General features: G+C 35.6%; 1 protein-coding gene across 1 annotated transcript in view; it reads left to right on the top strand.

Moving 5' to 3' along the window:
- LOC106785247 overlaps positions 1–21,366 on the top strand; it is a 328,039-nt gene that overhangs the window by 296,558 nt on the left and 10,115 nt on the right. The window contains exons 5-9 of the mRNA XM_014745530.1: positions 11,545–11,754; positions 12,326–12,586; positions 20,137–20,253; positions 20,427–20,540; positions 20,645–20,788. Coding sequence (XP_014601016.1) covers positions 11,545–11,754; positions 12,326–12,586; positions 20,137–20,253; positions 20,427–20,540; positions 20,645–20,788 — 846 coding nt within the window. The remainder of the gene's footprint in view (positions 1–11,544; positions 11,755–12,325; positions 12,587–20,136; positions 20,254–20,426; positions 20,541–20,644; positions 20,789–21,366) is intronic.

The following is a 21,366-nucleotide window of genomic DNA, read 5'->3' as shown; positions in this document are numbered from 1 at the left end:
TTATAAAATATCTCATCGTTGATGATCCCTTTTTTAATTTTCATCTTCAACGTATTATAAAATATCGCGCGTATTACGCGTACCGCGTACTATATCATCGTGTAATATTCTAAAAGTTAAAGTTAAACCGAAAAATTCATCTAACGTTTCTCACTAGAAGACTCAATTCGACTCAACTCGACTCGACTCAACTCGACTCAATTCTACTCGAACAAAGTGGGTACCCTTTTTATTTTTCAACGTTCTTTCTCGTTCTCTCCGTGTGAAATACACAATAGTTACGATAGAAATGTTCCTTAGTAGAAGAGACGACGCTGAAATACCGTCGGAATCGTTCGTTCGTTCTTTGGCGAGAAAAAAAAAATCAAATCGACTTTTTTCTTTTCCATCTCGTATATAATTTCGCGGTTTTTACGTTTAAAACTTCGTTTCAACGAGAAACTTTCGACAAAACTTTGCCAATGATCAAACTAAAAGTCATTCATTCTGGTATTGACAATGTTCCGTTCGCGTTTTTTTAACTTTATTTTCCGAATAAAAGGATTTATTACGAGGCAACAGGATGTAACGATGAAACGAAGATATGTTGAATAAAACAACAACAACAACATTTTTCCTGGCAACGAATAGTCGTGATCGTTCGCAAAACTACTACGATCATTTTCTCGTAATAGGATAACACATCGAATAATATTCTCATACTATCAAAATTCGACTAGATATTTTCTAATTAAAATAATAATAGTAATAACGATGAAAATAATTTACGAAAAATAGTCAGAGAAATTGTCATCGTAAAAGTAGTAAATAAAAAAGTTAAGAAAACTTAGATAGATAGATAGGTAATAGACGAGAAAAAAAAAAGAAACAACCAAAGGGGAGGGAAAAATAAAAACGTAGTATCTAACGACACAATAAGAAAAAAAAAAGGAAAGAAAGAGAAAGAAGAAGAAGTAGAATAAGAAGAAAAAGAGATAGGAAATCAGTCGGAGGTAGTTAAAATCCAGGGATTAAACGATTACTTTCGAAGTTAAGCATTGTTCTCGTTGGTCCATCAATCCAAATCGAATCGATCTTTTTCCCGACGGCCGATTTTTGCGCGTAGATCCTTTCGTACGGAATTAAAACCTTTATCCGCGTTTTCTCTTCCTGCTTCGCTTGATCTCCAAAGATGGAAAGAGAAAAAGACTAACGGACAAGAGAGAGGTCGACGCATTCGAAAGTTGGTAGGGATAGTGCAGTGTGGACAATTGAAAGAGGGTAGAATGGGAGAAAGGGGAATTGTGGAAGGGGTTGAACTGAAATAGGGTGGTGGAATGGAGGAAAGAGTAGAAGAAGGGATGGAAGTGAGATAGAGTGGGATAGTTCCAGTCGGTGAAACTGCACCGATCATTCGTTCCGAAACGTCCACGTTCGCACCCGGTCTGATAAGCGTCACCAATTTTTTTTCATCTCCTATCTTTATCTTTCATACACCAATGCCACTCTTTCCCTGTAACCCTTTCTTTCTCTCTCTCTATCTATCTATCTATCTATCATCTATCTATCCATCCATCCATCCATCCATCCATCCATCCATCCATCCATCCATCCATACGCCCGTTCGTCTATATTTTCGCACTCTCTCGCAATTTTTTTCACGCGTTCGTCGATTTACATGCGCCAGCAAAATCAGAGCTGCTTTCGTCGTAGACAGGAGTCCACCCTCCTCCCCCTCACCACCAACACCTCCTATTCTCAACGATCGAGAAGGACGTTTGATGAAAGAACGATTATTTTTTAATGCTCGTTATGTTTCAACATATTCCGTCGATCTTCCGCGTATCGAACTGAATCGTCCTCGATTAAATGCATGCACGTTGCATCACGGATAGGAGTAGGAGAGTTAGGTAGGTACATAGTTTCGAATATGAATGGATCGATAAATTCGTTCCTCTTAGAATTCGATGAATGTTGGGAAGATTTAACAAACGACGTATTTGATTACGTTACGTTTCTGTTCAAATAGAAACCGAACACACTTCGAAATTCGAATTTGTTTCATTGCGTATCCGGAGATTATGCGTTGGCCGATGTTGTATCAGATTAACAAGATTTGTCCGGAAGGGGTAGCAGTTGCCATTTGTATAATCGGCAAGCGAAACTAACGGAAGATCGTTTTCCCGTCGGGCAGTAATAGAGGTAGTACTAGTATAGGTACTATGAACAAGTTGAAATAGTTTTGAAAGGCCAAAGTCTGAGTATGTATCGATCGCAGAGCGTGCGGATTCCCGCATAACTCGCATTTCCTGCATTTCCTCGACTCGGCTTATCTTACCACGACAGTTAGCCGAAGATCAAGCGGAAAGTGTAACCACCACTCACTATCGACCCACATACATTATTGTTAGAAATTCGGCTGGGCGTTCTCCCCGATATTCCGAATACTGTTTCGCCGCTTCTCGAACACGGAATGTCGCTATTGCGGACGGCCGCGTTTCTACGCGTAGAAACTACGTAGAGTACGCACTGTACATGTACTACACCTTAGTAAGTGAGCATAACGTCGAATATTCTAGCACGATCATACTCAATAACGATCATGATATATTAAAGATGAAAAATCAATAACGTTAAATGGACTCACGCTTTCAAACTAAATTGATCAAATCATCCTATTTTATCGGATTAAACATTGGCGTCCATAAAACTAAGATAACTGTCGTTCTTTATTAACGTCATCAATCTACCCATATACCCAAGATTATTTCTATCATTTTACGATATAAGGGAGAATCGTTGACATTTTATTTTATTTTATTTTATTTTATTTATTACTTTATCGATTTGTGACCGATCACTTCGATTTCTCTACGCTTCATTTCGTCGGCAGCACAAATGGTATGTTCTTGTTATCTGTCCACTCTGTTGAAACTTCTCCACTCTAGTTCTTTCTATACGAGTAATAGACATTTCTTTTTTTTTTTATCAAAAATTGATCTTCGACATAGTCGACGGATAACTAAACATTGATTTTTCCGAATACGTGTTTAAACGTAAAGTTTCCGTTACGTGCGCTAGTAGCAACGTGCACACATACACGTTCGCGAGCACGTACAAACTTATACATACACGAAAACACATTTCAGTTTCATCTTATGAGAAAAAAAACTCGTTGGCACAAACTCGGTCGTTGATTTCGGTAGGGAAAAACTAATTTCCTAATTGCTATCCAAATTTTTCTTTTACCCTCGAAATAACTCCGGGAGTTTACTTTTCTCCCTCTTATTTCATCCCTTTTCTCTCTTTATCTTTTCTTTTATTTTTTCCTCGGTAGCACTCTTTCTTCGTCTTTGTTTTATCGCTTTGTGTGCTCGCGAACGTACCACTCTTCTTTAGCTCATCCATACTCTTTTCGTAATCACAATTTCTTTACTTTTCTTTTCTTCCTGCGACGAGGCACCGTGATGTACCATCCTTAGTTTACTCAATTAGACTTTCATAAATGTTAAGTATTTTGATTGAAATATCACGGTGTGATGATTAAAAAAGAATATTTTTCTTAACAAAAATTATATAACAAAATACATACACATACACACACACGAACACGGACACATACATTTCACCAGTAAATGCGTATAAAGTTTCAACGAAAATTCTGGAAATATTAAATTTTATTAAAATGATTAACTTTGTTATGAGCTTTTTCTTTCACGTTTACGCGTATACATGTTTTATTTATGTTGGTGTGTGTATTTTGTGGATACCTACGTGTGATGCCTTATTTAGACAATGTAACTAATCCGAAATGCGAAGCGGTAATCCTGCCGACTGAAAACACGTTGTCCTACAAATCTCTTTAATTGCACCACTCCTGTAATGTCTCTTGAAATAATAAAAAAAGAAAAAAGAAAAAAAAAGAAAAAAGAAAAAAGAGAAGGAAAAGAAGAAAAGAGAAAAAAAAATATAAAGAAACGAAAGAGAAGCTCCCGGCGGCGTATATTTCTTTTCTCGCTATCCTCTATACGTTTGGGTGCTCACGAAACGAGAGGAGGATTACTTTCGTAGACGTTGAGAGAAAATATCGAGAAAACACGCGACCTGAAAAGCGTGTAGACGGTAGTTACACGTATATATTCCTTTAGGTAATATATACAAGAAAAGGTAACGTTGAGTCATCTTATCCTAATTCTTTTCCAACGAATTCGCGAACCGTTGTTGTTTATCCGTATCGACTATAAATATAAAACCAATTAATTTCAACGAACAATAGCGCGATGTGTGCGAATATTTTTATTTAACGAAATAAAACAATCAAAAAATGGTTAATTAATTAACGGTATTAACTTCGTTGTCCGAGTTGTTTAAAAATCCGAATAATTTTGAAATAATGAAAAGTAAAGAGATCGAAAGAATAATAAACTCCAGTTCTCGACATACCTATACACAGGGTGTCCTATATATTTCAAAGTTATAATATGAAAAATAATGTTATATATATATATGAACTTTTTTCATTTATTTGACCTTAGTAATACGTAGTATAAGTTTGGTCTCAACCTTTTTGGGGGATACTGTATATCAAATATAACGAGGGAACGTTATGCGAAGGATGAGAAGGAAAGAGAAAAAGATGGATGGAAAGAAAGACAGAAGGAAAGAAGGAAAGTAAGAGAAAGAGAGAAAGAGAGAGAAAGAGAGGAAAGGCTAAGCGTAGATGTACGATATAACGGTAAAAGAGAGCTGAACGTTTTATTAAGCCGGATACATAAAAACCACAGGCGGCCTCTACGGAGTGCACAAGGCTGCCTGGCTTGTGTACGGAAGAAGAGCTAGCTGTAAAGAGGAAAGAGAGGAAAGAGAGGAAAAGGATAGAGGGTGGAGGGTGGAGGATTGCGGAGCCGGTAGTGGAACGGTCGTATGAAAAGAGTAGAAAAGAAAGGAAGACTCAACGCGTTATAACAAAGGAACCAGCCAGCAAGAGCTCTGAATTCATCCTCCTCGATTCTACCCTATCTCCCCCCTCTCTACCCCCGTAACCCCACGAGTTTACCACCCCTCACCAACATCCTCAACGACCACGCAACTCCCACCCCTCCCCCCATAGTACTTCGCATTTTTCCACTACCTATAACGTTGTAAAGTACGGTAACGTTTGCAAAACGTTCGTATCATCCTCACCTTCTAACTTTCCATACGCTTTTGTTAAATCTAGAAAATCTCTTCAAAGATTACCCTTTATTAAATCGTTAGACCGTAGTAACGTCCGACTCCTATTAACTTATTCACCGGATATTATCTTTCCTTGATATTGAATCTGGTTATGATAATATATCATACGTATTTAACCGTAAAATAATAAACGTATGCATGCATTGAATACTACGAAACAATTGAAATGATTAAAATTATTAGCCAATACTTAGAGAGATATATTGTATCATTAAACTACTTAAGATTAGAACTTTAATCTAAATAAATTATTCATCTAATGATCAAAGGGGGACACATCAGAATGTCACAAGTCGATTGATAGATTGATCAATCAATCCTTTCTATCAAAATGTTCTCTTCGGCACACTTTGATCGGCTAAACAATCGTAGTTCATTCCTGTGATCTATTTATGCTTCTAAAACAACTTATGTTAGAAAGATAGAGAGAAAGAGAGAGAGAGAGAGAGAGAATAAAAGAGAACCTTTAAAACGAGTAACTAAAACCGTTTCAGTGTATTGGCTCTCTTGAGTTTTTTCTATTTTGTTAGGTAACTCTATTCTTTACAAATTCATGGTTTATTTCGATCGATTTGTTTGAAATTGAATCGGTAGAAATCACAAACGCGAACAATTTTTTATTTGTCTTGCTATCGAAAAACGATATCTTTTATATCGTTTCAATAAGAATAGGATACTTTGTTATCGTAAAAATGATATCTTCGAAGATTCTCTCCTTTAATGTGATGATATTTTTTTGTTTGTTCTATTTGTTAGAAAAATAATACTTACGCGAAAAACACGTATAATGTAGAAAATAAATATAATCAAAAAGGTACTTCTCCTTCTCTTAAATTGTTTCAAATTGCAATTGGTAAACGTGAAACACGTGGGCATTTTCATTCGTCCATAAATACGTCGATTGAAAATTTTTCATCGTGAAACGTAAGCTCTCCCGTACGTGAGAAGTATCTTATTCAATTCGTTTTATATCACGGTGAATGATGTCCCCCATAACCTTTGACCAATTCGTACTTTTCGAAGGATCGATCTCCGATTTCTTTCTATCGTCTAATTTCCTTCATAAATTTCAAAATTCCATCGAGATAAGGTGCTTACAAAGAACGCTGTAAATATTTCGAACTAATAAATAACTTATATCGTATGATAATCATATAAAAAACGTGATCTTCGTTAAAAAATACAAACAAAATGTACTTACATAAAAGAATACGTAATCTTATAATTGGATTCTGTTATACACTAATTCTTCGTTATCTTAAGTTCGTTATGCAAACGTTAAATGCTTAGTCAGTTTATAAACAACCCTAACTAAATTCCAAGTCCATCTAAATTCCCTTTCCTTATCTCATTCAGAAACCCTTAAAACCGCTTCATCAGCAATTCTTTCTCTTAGAATTTTTCTTTCGTTCGTAACGAATTGTTATAATTTTTCTAAAGTGATTTTCATTTTACTGTGATCGTTAATTGGAAATCAGATCGTAACTAGGTGTCACGCATCTCGAAATATACGTTTCATCGTTGTAAATTAAAGAAGTAAAACATTCATGGAGGTTACGAAGGTATATATTTACTTTTTTTCTTCCCATCGGTAAAATGTCAACGATACGAATGGAACCTACATAGAAGGAACCAATAAATTTGACGATTCCCTCTTCTCGTACGTCACTCTCACGCATCACAAAAATATGTACGATTTTCTGCAAGCTCAGCAAAGGTCGGTCCTTTCTTCTTTGACGTACTTATGGGCTAAGCATATCGTAGAAAAAAAAGAAAAAGAAGAAGAGTAGAAAGCCTTTTTCCGAACGTGGTGGTAAATCATCAATTTCGCTTTTTTTTTTTTCTTTTCCCCCTGACACTCGGAGGTAGATATAAAAGAAAGTTCAACCGGTATAGTTAATTATATGGAATTATTCGCTGTCATATGCACGATAACAATCGCTATTGACGATCGCATAGTTTTTGAGTAATGTCATTTCACGTTACGTAATTCATCTTTTTATTTCATATATTCGAAGTGTAATGTTACATGTTATAATATGTAATGCGATAGCATATGATTTCACATGACGTGACATTAATGTATAATATTTTCTACCTTTAAACGTTATATAAAATCTCTATGTATATTTCGATTTTTTATTTAATTTTTTATTACACGTATGTATTCCAACTATAATGTCACGTAGTGTAATATGTAACAGGATAGCATGTGATTTCACCTGACGTGATATTAATATAAAATATTTTCTACCTTAAATGTTTTATATATATCTCTTTCTCTCTCTCTCTCTCTCTCGGTATATATATATATTTCTCTTTACTTCTCCTTTTTATTTTTCTCTTTTTAACATTCAACGCGATACATTGAAGCGACGATCGTCGCGACAATACATCAATTTTTCGAAGCGGAGTGAGTGTTCGCGTTAGTTTATTTGTCGAAAGAGTGAGGTCGAAGTCACACGGGGTGCAAAACAAAAGCGTTTTAACCGCAAACCAACAAGATAAATAGAGACGTGTGTGTTACGTTGCGCTACCAACCACCGACGTTGTTTTACTGCGCGTGAGCGTGATTGCTCTAGAAATAAAGAATAAATAAAAACGAAGAAAGAAATAAACCTTGTTAATGATTATCGAGTAATCGAGTAAGTAGGTTCAGTGTTGCAAATGGAAACAATCGAATTGAATTTGACTGATTATATCAATTCTCAATTATTTATCATTTCGATTCATCATTTTTCGTCTCGATAATTAATTTACATTTTTATTTTTTTTTTTTCATCTCAAACGCGCGAGACGATCGTACATAAAATTCGTGAATCAATCAGTTGAATTAGACTTGAACGTAAAGTTTCGATACATTTCTGAATAGCACGTCTTACGTCGAAATTCAATTCCTAGGATTCTATTTGAATTACTATCTGCATAATAAGACGGCAAACTTTAGATTGCGCCAGCTAAGTGGCAAAGTAGTGCATTGTTAATTTTATAGGCCGATTCAAGCTACGCAATTTCTACCTAAGAATATTCGCATATGCATTTATAATACATACGCATGTATTAATCATTTGAATTGCAGTTAAGACGAATGTGCATATCCCGCTAGTCAGAATTTTATTAACAATAAAACGAATTTATGAACAGTAGAACCCTTTCCCTATCTGTTTGAATAACAGAATAGAATAGAATAAACATTCTTTTAGGATTCGTAAAAAAAATTAGGTCGTTGAACTTGACTAAATCAGGAACTTGGAATCCGGGTCTTCGGTTTTCTGGGCCACTGCTTTAACCTTTGAACTATCCAAGGCTTTTCTACCTTTTTTTGGAATGGAAATGCACGATCCTATATATTCTTTTATATATCGAATTTTATTTATTCATATTGCAATGAACAAACTCGATACTCTGTTTCGATATTTAAAAATCCTATGTGTTTTTAACTGCCAAATCGTATAATTTTTGTAACAAATGTAATTGCATAGAACTATGTGTTAATAGTAATTTGCAGCTAGGATAAAGTACGTGTGCTTTAAAATATTGTATGTAATCATCGTTACAAAATAGCTATACGGATAACAGAACTTCCGGATACATGAACGTTCGGATATTAGGGTATTGGGATAATTAGGGTGCTGATACGGGAAGCTTTACTCTATGTAGTATATTTAACCAAGAAATTATGGGAATTTTCATGATTTTGAACAGATTCGAAATCATGAAAATACTTTCAAAGTAAAAATATTTCTTTCCCTTCCATAACGTTTTACTTACTGCTGAATAATTCCATTATTAACATAATGGTCCATCTATTTTATTGCTTTAACCATCAACAAAGCTAACGGTTTGTATTTTCTACTAAAGCACACCAAATTTCATTCGTTGACATAAATTATTTGTAATAATTATGATATATATATAGAATTTATAATATTTATCGTATCCATCATATTTATAATAGTTCATAATAACGCTTCTATCGTTGATTGTGTGTACGAATAACAAATATATACATATATATATATACATATAGGCAAACTCATTGGTAATAATTAATTCAGCAGTACTCATAAAGCTTATCAACAACGTAATTATTGGTCTTTGTATCGATAAATGCGAATTATTATTGAAATGAAAATTTACAAGGGTAGACAATCGTTTATATTTCAACTCGCGTAAAACGAAAACTTTGGAAGAAAGAAACAGAGAATAAGATAAGAATATTCGTTAAAAAATAATAATGACAATTTTTTAATAATACCGGATAAATAATAAATAAAATTTTCTAAGCGACGAGAGATAAAAAAGATAATTCTTTATCCCAATATATAACTTGTCTTTCCCATAAAACGAGCTCTTATTATAGCTCATACTACCGTTCAAATGTAGACGAAAGTAATCCTATTAAAACTTCGTAACATATTCTATATAAACATCCTGATCTTGTTGATATATGCATTACATTCGCAAAATTGAGATAAAAATCGACTACAACTATAGACTTTTAAAATAAAATGAGAAATAAATCGAAGCTTATCTACCTTTTGCTTGATGTTTTTTATTAAACAGAAATTAGTCTATTAATGAAATTCCTTGCACATTGTAATAATTTCACGAGAAATAATATCGATGAACGTAATCTTTTTTATTTTTTTTCTCTTTCTCTTCTCTCTCTCTCTCTCTCGCTCTTTTTTGTAAAAAATAAAATTTATCCGATAATTACGTTTCATGTTCGCTTCCTTTTAAAGCGAAAAGATGGAATTTCTTTGACGAACGCGAGTTAAAATCAACACTTTGTAACGATGCCTGGTACCGTTGTTACATCGTTAATATTACCTCATGGTGATAAGGTCGGGGCCTGACTCTGTCGTAAGTTCCTCGATGGTTTACAAGTTTCTCCGTGCGAATGTTTCATCATTCGATGGTATATTAACCCGTGCTAAGTTTAAGCCATTTGAATCCTCCTCGATAGAGATGTTCGAAGCTTAGCGGTGTAGCGATGGGCGTAACTTTAATAGCTCACAGATTTAACAGACTACGGTTTGATAGTAACTTCAGAACAACGTATCTCAATACTCTGCTAACATTTGTGGAAACCTCAAAAAAGGATCTCCGATCCTTTCGCAACGATTTCGTAGAAATATTATTTTCTCTTTCCCTTTTCTAAAACTCTAATAACAATCCCAACTCGTGGTATGTTATTTTATTTGATCTATCGTAAAAGTTGAATTCGTATAAAAATAACATATAGATAAAGTATAACCCATAACTATCTTACATAGTCCCTAACAATTAATCGTGTTGACTTACGAACCACTCGAGAATTACCTTGAACTTTTCGTTGCATTTAACGCTTACGAAGTCTAAGAAAATGTTCGCTGCTCCTGTAACATCAACTTCTTCTGTTTGAGTCATCCCGTCCTAACTTAGGATTACAAAGTTTCCGTTTATATTCTTACGATAAATACCATCAAACCCCTACCTCTCCCTTCCCCACCTCCTCCTGTCCCCAAGAGAAATAATTTTATATTAAAATTCGAACATTTTATCACGAGAATAATAATGTAATTTACATATACTTTCGAAAAACGTATATTTATATTAGAGTTAAATATTTTATCATTTTAATTAATTTACTTTATATAAACTGCACGTATATTTGTGGAAATATCATACACGCGTATTATATTTTATCTCTTGTTACATTTAAATACGGTATACGTATCCTACCTATCCTTAACAAGGTGGATGACACGAAACTTTGTAATCTCAAAGCAACACGCGCGTATATACACTAACAATAAAACAAATCCTAAATTACATAAGTAATCTCGTAATATTATAGAGAAATTTTCTATAATAATTCAACGAGATAATGATGTCATATTATAATTGATACGACTATGTATATGGATATAAATAATTTAACACCAAACTCCTTTTATATTCTCGTTCTAATAAAAAATAAAAATCCACGAAAGATATGACATCAGCGATATCGATTAACATAAAATTGTATAGTCTGCGAACATTTTTTAACACAATGGGACTATATTATTCATTCGTCGAGAGAGAGAGAGGGAAAGAGGAAAGAGTAAAATTCGAAACGTTATCGCAAGAAAGCATCTCCATTATCACGGCAACTCGTTTCCCCCTCGTATTCCTCATTGTATTAAGGTATACGAGTATATTTCAGTAGGAGTGCATTAAAGCACGATACGCGTACAAGTTTCGTATCTTGCATTTGCATTTAGGGTGGAAAAACGAACGTTGACATATTCGGAGGTATCTAGTTTCATGTACTCAAGAATGTCGGCGGGTCTCTTGTTTCAGGCTCTGGTGTACCGAGACGGAAACCTAGTTTCTGGATCCTTGGAAGCTTTAGTACAGCACATGGTACCAACTGAGGAATATTATCCCGATCGTGCTTACCTCTTCGCCTTTTTGCTAAGCGCGAGACTCTTCATCAAACCGCACGAGCTACTGGGTGAGGTTTGCGCCCTTTGCGAGCATCAGCAAAATCTCAATGGAGAAGGTGGAAAGGTGAGTTCGTCTCTCCTCTTTTCTATTCTTTCTTTTTCCTTTCTTTTTTCTTTCCCTTAGATATGCCTCTCTAACCTACCATCAAGAGCATGACTGCTAACGTGCGTTATCGTCTCGTTGCATCTCACTTCTCTCTCTCTCTCCCTTTCCTCTCATCACCATTCATCCTACCACACTCGTATTTCTTTCGGAGATAACGAGTTTTTACCGCTTTGCGAGTCAATTTTTAGGTCGACATTGTCCCATCAAAGTAGACAACGAACTACATTCTAAATAATTTTTATATAGACACACCAAAAAAATATTTTTCCATTGAATATATAATAAATTTATTATAAAAGTATTTGAATAATTTAGAATATAATAAAAATTAGATTAAACGGATGTTTAATGAAAAATAAAGGAAAATTCAAAGTAACGTAGATGCATCTTTTGAAAAATTCTTTTAATTATCGAGAAAGTGTAAAATTAAAGGGGTGCAAAAGGACGTATAACGAGGGCATATAACTATTAATAGTCATAGCTTTAAGAGAAAATGCAAATTAATCAAAGTAACATACGAATTTTGCAGGAACGACTACACCGTTTCGTGCCCCGACTGGTGCAGCTGTTGGCAGAATGGACGGAGACTTTCCCGTACGATTTTCGGGACGAAAGGGTGATGGGTCACGTCAGATCCATCACGCAGAAGGTTGCTGCGGTCGACGCGGCGGCGCGACAGGAAGTTTCAGCCTTGCTACAGAACTTACTTCTCAGGCTCACAGCCCTTGAGAGGTACGAGGAGGGCCTAGCTAGATTGGCCACCGAGGCGGCGACTGAACAGCTCACGCAGGTTCGTTCCTAACTTTGAAACGATGAAGCGTCATCCTACGACAAACCAAACGACCTAACAACCACGATGGATTTCCGAATTTTAACAGGACGAATTCCCTTGTGTCGTCTAACATGTAACTTGCTAATTGAAGCGAACTCACGACTCGTGTGGTAAACTCTCTTCCTTCTCCTTCTCTCTCTCTCTCTATCTATCTCTCTCTATCTCTCATCTATAACGTCGGATGAATAACGAGAAGTGAAGGAACACCCGATTCGGCTATCTAGTCTTTACCAAGGGATTTACGAGTCGTTGTAGGGAAAGTAGAAAATTTCCGGTTCGGAATTCGTCGATCGAGCTCGACGTCGCGGCTTACGAAGATAAATTGAGAACATCGAGAGATTCGGTGTAACCGAACCGATCCCTGTTAATATTCCATAGGCAATTTCGCTAATCCACCATTCGCCTCTTCTATTCCTATCACGCGCATGGATTTTATAGTCATATAATACTAGCTGCACTATCGTGTTTATAAGCACTCATCCCATGTTCATCGACCATCCTTACACTCTTCTCTTTCTCCCTCTTTCTCTTTCCCCTCTCTTCTTCCATATACGAATTCTCTCGGTTAGTATCGTGTAGATACGTGCACTTTGCGCAGTTAGGGGGTAACAGCGTTATTCCGCTAGTTTCCCTAGCACGAGAGACAGTAACTATTCCGTTAATTTGATTACCGTACACCTATCTGCCACCGCGTGTAACACCTGCTAATGGCTAATTTGCAACTGCATTAGTTAGTTAAATATGCCGACGCACGGGTCAAGCTCGCATCCTCGCTGCTCGGACCCTAATCAGGAGGAAATTGCGTGAACACCGGTATTACAGGATACTGATATCCATGGCTCTAACATCCAGAGAAATTGCCAATATATAACTTATGTCCTTAAACGTTTCCCCCCCAAAGTTCATTAACAGCTTTAACAGCTACGTGAGAGAATTTTCGACGTTGGCTAACTCAAGTCTGATTAACCAGAGTGATATGCTCGTAACTCATGGAAAAACTACCACGTACGATTTCACTTTGTTGCTACAACCGTAAAGTTCTCTCTCTCTCTCTCTCTCTCATTCTACTTTTGTAAAGAGTAGGAAATCGGTTAACAAACGTATCCCAGAAGCCAATAACGCCACGGAATTCTTTCAAGTAGAAACGTAAAAAGAAAAAAAAACACCAATGGAATCTTTCTGCAAGACTGTAAACGCGAGAGAGAGAGAGAGAGAGACTGCAACGTGCAGGTTTTAAAAAATTTATTGAATCTTTTGAACGTTCCTTGAATTCCACAGAAATGGACATAAAAAGAAGAAAAAGAAGAAAAAGAAATATATCTACTTAATTTCTCTCAGCTTTAAGAATTTTGGTTTGAAGTACATTAAATGTAAGAGAGAGAAGGAGAGAAGTTAACGAAAAATATGTGTTTATTATTATAATAAATTGCATTTATGGAAAATATAAATTATGATTTTACGAATGTTCACTTTATTATGAAAGAAACGAATGAATTCAAAACGACACGCGAACTAGTTTTATTATAATTATTTTTCTTTTGTTTTTTTTTTTTTTTTAGTCGTACGAGACACAGATATCTCGTTTACAAGCGAGCTCGTCGAAAAAAATCGTGTCATTTTCGTACAGCGAAGGTAGTTTCGAAAAATACGACGAACTTCGAGTTTAATAATCTGAAGCCCTTGTAAAAGAAGTAACTATCTCTCTCTCTCTCTTTATCTTTTTCGACGAGTCTACTCCTTTTATTTCTTTTCCGTATTTTTCTTTTTTCTTCTTTCTTCTTTCTTTTTTTATTTTTATTTCTTCGTTTGCTCCTCTCCGTCGAAGCTTTTCTCCTCTTTCTTTTCTAGCCGTTCTCGTTCGTCGGAGAAAAAGGGGGTGGAAGGGTGGCTGAGGGTTAGTACTAAGTAAGCGATTCAATGCACATACATACATACGAGCGAAACTAAGGAAAAACCGCAGCAAAGGAAAGTTCGCCTCGGCCGCTTTCTATGGATTAAATCTGTTGACGTAGCGACACGAGAAACGTTTTAAAGATGATTCGCCTGTTTTAAAAGAGAGTACCCCTACTACCCTCTTTTCGAAAAAGGCTACGAGTAGTTTCATTAACTTTAACGTCCTATTCGTTGAAAGATCGGGCTAGTTAAACGATGTTTTTTGTGTTAACAAACACGAGACTACCTTTTTTTAAAAACAAATTGCAAAAAGAACGAAGTTGATTTAAAAATACGTAAGAACAATATAATACTACTACTACTTTGTACCTGTACTTTTTCTTTTCAATAATATTTAGTCAAAAAATATATAACGTAACAGAGTATTATGAAAAATAATTTTAATCCCATTAAAGTATCGTATCATATACACGACACGGATAACAGACTTTTAAAAGATTAAGGGGGAGCTGGTGGGTAATGAAAAAAAAAATCGCATTCGAACGTGGCAAATGATTTTCTTGCCCGGATGAATCCCATCAGCGCGTTAGCAAGTCCTCGCTAATCGTTAGCAGCAAGAAACTTCTACGAATTCTGTTCAGGGTGGTGCAGCCGTAGAGAGAACGAGCCCAACTTATCGGTGTATTTCACAACGCGTCCTCCCCCTCAACCCGTAGAATCGCAGGTTGCATAACGTCGTAATACACTTCTTTGGTCACCATCGGATTATCTCGCGTTCAAAACTTGCGCAGTTTCCAAGTTCGTATTCGGAAAGAGGTTGGTAGACTCCCCTCATCCTCTATGCCGATTAAATTTCGTTAACGATTACAGAGACTGCCATGGACTCAGTGAATTTCTCTTCTAACATAGAATTTACCGGCACGACACTTTTAATCGTTCGCCATCTAACAAAGTTAAATTAAAATTCGGCTTCCTTTTACGAATTCTCGTGTTGTAATATACACGTTTAGGTATATACTGTTCGTTTGTGTAACCAGATGTAGATAAAAAATAAAAAAACAATAAAAATATCTATCGTTAGACGGTAATCTTCCATTAGTACTGTTCTCAAATATTCACGTGGTAAATGAATTTCGAAAGTGATCAATAATTTGTATACGAATTACGTTTGGCAATTACAAATCTTACGCGAGTGAATTACGAGTGAACCTCTAGGATTATCTTCTTAGATTATCTCACGTTTTCATAAGTTTCCGTTAAAATACGTAAACGTGAGAATGATCACGGATCAGTCATACGGACATTTCTCCCTTTGCTTTAACACAATGTAAGGATTTAATGTATTTCGACACATAATCATTCGACCGAATAAAAGAGACCTCAAGGTTCCATTTGCTTCTAAACCGATCATACAGTTCAACGATCTCATTCGTCCTTACTTTGGACATTCTGCTTTATCCAAAGAAAGTACTACGTCTATGCACACATACATACACGCGTTTTGTTCGAAACCCACGATCGACACTTCTACCCTGTTACTGTTTCTATTTCCATAAAGTAAATTTTGTGTAATATCATTCGGTTCGTTCGTTTTTAATATCGATCAAAATTATTTTTATTTCTAGGAATAATACAACACGAGATTTACCTTTTTTAAAATGATAATTTAAGAAATCATGTCAAAGTTATCATCGACCTATTCTATTTTTATTTGCTGAAAATACTTCTCTCTCATCGATTTATTTCAAACTGTCTCTAAATATAAAACGAAACGAGTTTGACGCGTTCCACGAAACTCATACTATTTTCGGTACATACCTGAACTTATTTTCCCGACCGAGTGACATTTTTGATCGGTGATAAATCAAGAATAAGAAATCGATAGGGGGAGTGCATCGCAATTTGCATCGATGAAGTTATTTCTATTTTATCTATCTAATATGATTATACGGTTCCAATTATTCTACAAATAAATAAATGGCCAATTAAAAAAAAGAAAAAAGAATCTACAAATTATAGACAAATTTAACGTAATCGTCAAACTGTAATCGTGTATTATTGTTGGTATAAATGGCATGATTACGATGTTTGTATCGATATTTTCAACATAGATATTTAAATCACGTAACATGAAAAAGGAGAAATGAAATAAAGTATACACAAAAGAATAGGAAAATAGTAAAAGAAGGAAATGGAAGAAAAGGTCATGCAATTTCAATATTCTCTGGTCTCGTACGCAACTTCCTTTTGAAGATTTCGTCTAACCATCAATATCGAAAGGATAGAACAACCTCTCTTAACCCGGTTCAAGTGAGAGAAAAAGTATAAAGAGCATTGGGTGATCTAACTTAAAATGCACTTTGACTTCCGATGAACCAAACGATCCAACGTTATTTTCTCCATCTAAATCTAATCTCCATATATTTATTTATTTCTTTATTTTTATCTCAAATATATTTTGCTAAAGAATTATACAAATTTTTCTTACAAATTTAACGACATCTTCTTTCATTTCGTGAAACGAGCTGTATTAATTCTATAAGCTTCTTAAAAGAGATTAAAATATTAACAAAAAATGAAGGATAAAAAAGAAAGAAAAAAAGCATCTCTTTTTTCATGAACCAATTAAATATACCAATAAGACAATTAAGAACGATTAAAACGTTGGCATTATCGACGTTCTTTCTTTCTCTCTCTCTCTCTCTCTCTCTCTCTCTCTCTCTCTCTTTCCTAGTCTTTCAATGTTATATAGTATGAATCATATAGACGAATAATTAAAAATACTTCGTTGAGCAATTAGCTATACTTAACGTATAAATTCATTGCTAATTACCATTTTTCTGCTTGATAAAACAGCCTCGTTGCTTTTGATTATTGCTTAACAAGTTGATTGCTTAACAAGTAGATTGCTTAAACGATTGCTTCTTAGTTTAACAAAGACTCTCTTTTGCTTTTTCTATTCGTTCGTCGTTTTATTATTTTCGGTCGTCTAGTTTGGTTGTCCAACTTGAAGAAAATGTAGGTCAGGCTTTCGTCATTTCTCAACTCTCTATCTCTCTCTCTCTCTTGTTGCATCTATTCGTCACATGTCATTTCTTTTCTCGCATAGCCGGAAAAAATAGGTTAATAGCGACGATATTTCACGAACATGCTCGACATCGTTACTCTCATCAACGCAAAGAAGAACCACGCAAGGATGTTGCTGCTGTTGCTACTGTTGATGATAATCTCAATGTGTGTGTGTATGTGTTGTTGATGGGAAAACGAACAAGGGGATGTTTTCTATCATTCGGTCAACCACGAAGAAGAAGGAAAGAAGGAAGGAAAGAAAGAAAAACAATTAAAGAACTTGGAACTAATCCGGTTTTACTTGTCCACACTACGATACAACCAAGAATCCATTCTCATTCGGGACGGAAATAAATAATAGGGAACATAAAGACTATGGATAGATATGGTAGTATAAATAATAGGTTAAGATACGTGGAGGAAATATGATGGTAGTAGTGGTCAAACCAATCGTCCAACCTGTCTTCCTTATGGTTTTCTTTATTTCCTTCCTTCTTGTTTGCCAAAACATGTCGGAGTCTCCTTTTTGTCACGCGAGATATATGATCATTCATGAAATTACGATTTTATTCTGTCATATATATATATATAAAGAAAGAAAGAGAATGAGAGAGAAAATGTAAAGGATATTACTGCAGTTGGAACGATAACGACAAAAAGTCCAATTGGTCTTATGTAACATTTGAAGAAAGTGGGACAACGAGTTTAATGATTACAGTATTGTTGGAAACTCTTGTAATTTGGATTTTTTTATCTGGATAAATAATGGACTATCTTCTTTTTGTCCTTTTTATCAGATAAATATATTTATTGAAATGCTTTGTCGATGTATCAAATAATATACAAGATATCTAAAAAAATTATCCAACCAAATGATGCAAAAATGCAACAACAAAGTGTTATATTTTTTGTGCATAAAATACGTTGAAACAGTTTGACTGAAACGAAATGTTCAGACACCTTGTATAATATGTTGAAAGATACTGAAATATGAAATATGAAAAAGAGACTGCATGGCAGCTCGCTTGATGACTAAATTGAAAAACAAACGTACTCTTGAAATCATATATTCTATTCTACTAGCTTTCCTCCTCGAATTGAATAAATAATAAAACTAAGCAAATCATTCATAGAGAGAGAGTTGCGAATAATATAAAGTTTGCAAGAATAATAGAATACACTGCGAAACTCTCTCTCTCTGTCTGTCTGCCTCTCTCTCTTTCTCTCACTCTCATCGATACAAATACGATTGAACTAACGTCGCACGTGAAATGTTCGATCGTTCTAACTAAAGTCAACAAAAGCGTAATATTTTGATATCGCAAACAACACAAACGATCCCGTTCCTCATTCCACTCGTAGAAAAATGAAAGAAATAGAAAAAGAAATGATAACGCGCATTCGATTGCTACGGAAAGGGATGGTGGTATGAAAACAAAAAAAAAAAAAGAAAAAAGGTCCATGAGAAATGACAGAAGTTTTGTTCGTATCTCGAAAGCCGAGAGTGCTTAAAGTAGGGAGAAAGAGAGAGAGAGCGAGAGAAAAAGAAAAAAAGGTGAAAAGAGAGAAAGAGAGAAAGACATTGGAAAGAATTGTTCAGAATAGTGGAAACGGTCAACGAAGGAGAGAGTTGGTCAGATGAGTTTCATGGAACCACAGGGAGGATATAAATTTTAGCAAGGTCGATTCGACCAATGGCGAGAAAGGAATAGTGAGAAAAAGAGAAAGGAAGAGATGTCTCGAGCACCAACCTTCCAATCTCGTGAAAATATACGAGTGGAACTATCTGTCGGAGTTTCTCTCTTTCGTTTTCAAGAAAGAAGACCATAGGCGAAGTGTCGGTGTAACTTTGAGAACCGAACAAATCGGAAAAAATCTTTATTAAAGAGGCACTATCTTCTACCTTTCTCTCTCTCTCTCTCTCTCTCTCTCTCTTTTTGAAAAAAGAAAAAGAAATTTTTTCTATTTACACGTTTCCCGAACGTTATCGTATACCTTTCGGGCCAAAAGGAGTTGCCGATACGCAACACGCCCACATCGAATTACGAGATTGTAGTATAAAAGTTTGGTAAAATCGGTGCCACGTTCGTTTCCGATACCACGTTCGACTACCAACCGAAAGCTTTTTCGAGAACCTCCGCGATAGTCCGAGATAAGAAGTTGGTCTTGGGCTCTGGGTGTTCAAGCTCGACAAAACGCGAGACGCGAAATTGAAAGAGAAGAGACACGGCCGACGAACGTCGCGACAATACTCTCATCTTTTTCTTCTTCTTTTTCTATTTCTTCTTCAAGAGAACGCCAATCCAGGCCACCACCCGCTACTTCTCTTTTTCCTTCTTTAAATTTATTTTCTCTTTTTCCTCCACATCTCTCTCCTAGATGTCAAGCCTGTTATCCCCTTGCTTTTTTTTTTTCTTTTCCTTTCCTTTCCTTTCCTTTTTTTTTTCTTCTTGATATTTTTCTACTATTCTTTTCACATCGTAAAAGAAAAAGAAGAATCTTCCATTTTCATTCTCACAATGCTTTTCTGTCACTTGGTCTTTCAGGTGGACATTACCGAGCTCTGTCCTTCTGCCACGGTACTGGCACAACAATTGACTCACGTGGAACTCGAGAGGCTCTCTTACATCGGCCCCGAGGAATTTGTCCAAGCGTTCGCTAAGGTAACATTCATGATACATGAATTCCTTTTCTTTTCATTCCAAATAAAGACTATCTCTCTCTCTCTCTTTGTAAAGAAGAAAAATAATTAAAACTAAATAAATAAAGAGAAATGAAATATCACGTTAAATATAGATACTCTCATACGATACTTTTCGTTCATTTTTCTTTACAGGAATCACCGCATTTGGAAACATCTTTCAAGGATATGAAAAAGACTCGAAATTTGGAGTCTTACGTTCAGTGGTTCAATCGATTGAGTTATTTCGTAGCAACCGAAGTGTGCAAGGTAATAAATCCAACTTATCGACGTATGATCTCCAAATTTTGAAGACACGAGCATAATCGATATTAACGTTCATTTTCTTCTATCCTTTTCTTTTTTTCTCCTAGCACGCAAAAAAGAAACAACGCGTGCGCGTAGTAGAATATTGGATAGAAACTGCGAGGGAATGCTTTAATATTGGCAACTTCAACTCACTGATGGCGATCATTGCCGGTTTGAATATGTCTCCAATATCGCGGCTGAAAAAGACGGTAAGTAGTTATAGATCCTTGAAAAATCAATCGGTTATTCACCGATGATAGACTTTCGAAAAAAGGTGTATGTGTGCGTGCGTGTTTAGAAAAGGGTTGTAGAAAAAAAAAATGAAAAAAGGTAGAATAATCTCATCCAAACAAATGTGTCACATCGATAGTTGTAATTGTTTAAACGAAAATCATTCCTGGTTATACTCGTTTACACGCAATGTAACAGCGTCAAGAGAAACTCGTGCCTGCGTGAAAGAGAAATGAAAACGTATAGGGAGGGTGGGAGGTAGGGAGGGTTGGTTGGTTGGTTGGTTGGTTTTAGAGACGAAGGGGTAACCGGAAGCAATAAGCGGCCTGTAATCCTCGTAAATCGAGCGTGGCGCCGCGACGCCGTTGCCGCGACGCCGTTTCCCACGTTACTGCTGACAAACCAACGAGAATCGAATTTCCGCATCGTTTCTCTCTGTTCGGAATGGACGACCGGATGAACGAACGGCATAAGCTTGAAAAATAAAGAAAATAACAACGCGCTTGTAAAAGAAGTTAGGAGAAAGGAAAAGAGGGAAAAGAACAAAAAAAAAAAG

This window comes from Polistes canadensis, unplaced genomic scaffold, assembly GCF_001313835.1.
Source record: "Polistes canadensis isolate GaletaPanama2010 unplaced genomic scaffold, ASM131383v1 scaffold_47, whole genome shotgun sequence".
Classification (NCBI taxonomy): Eukaryota; Metazoa; Arthropoda; class Insecta; order Hymenoptera; family Vespidae; genus Polistes; species Polistes canadensis.
This window is presented reverse-complemented; position numbering and strand designations above follow the sequence as displayed.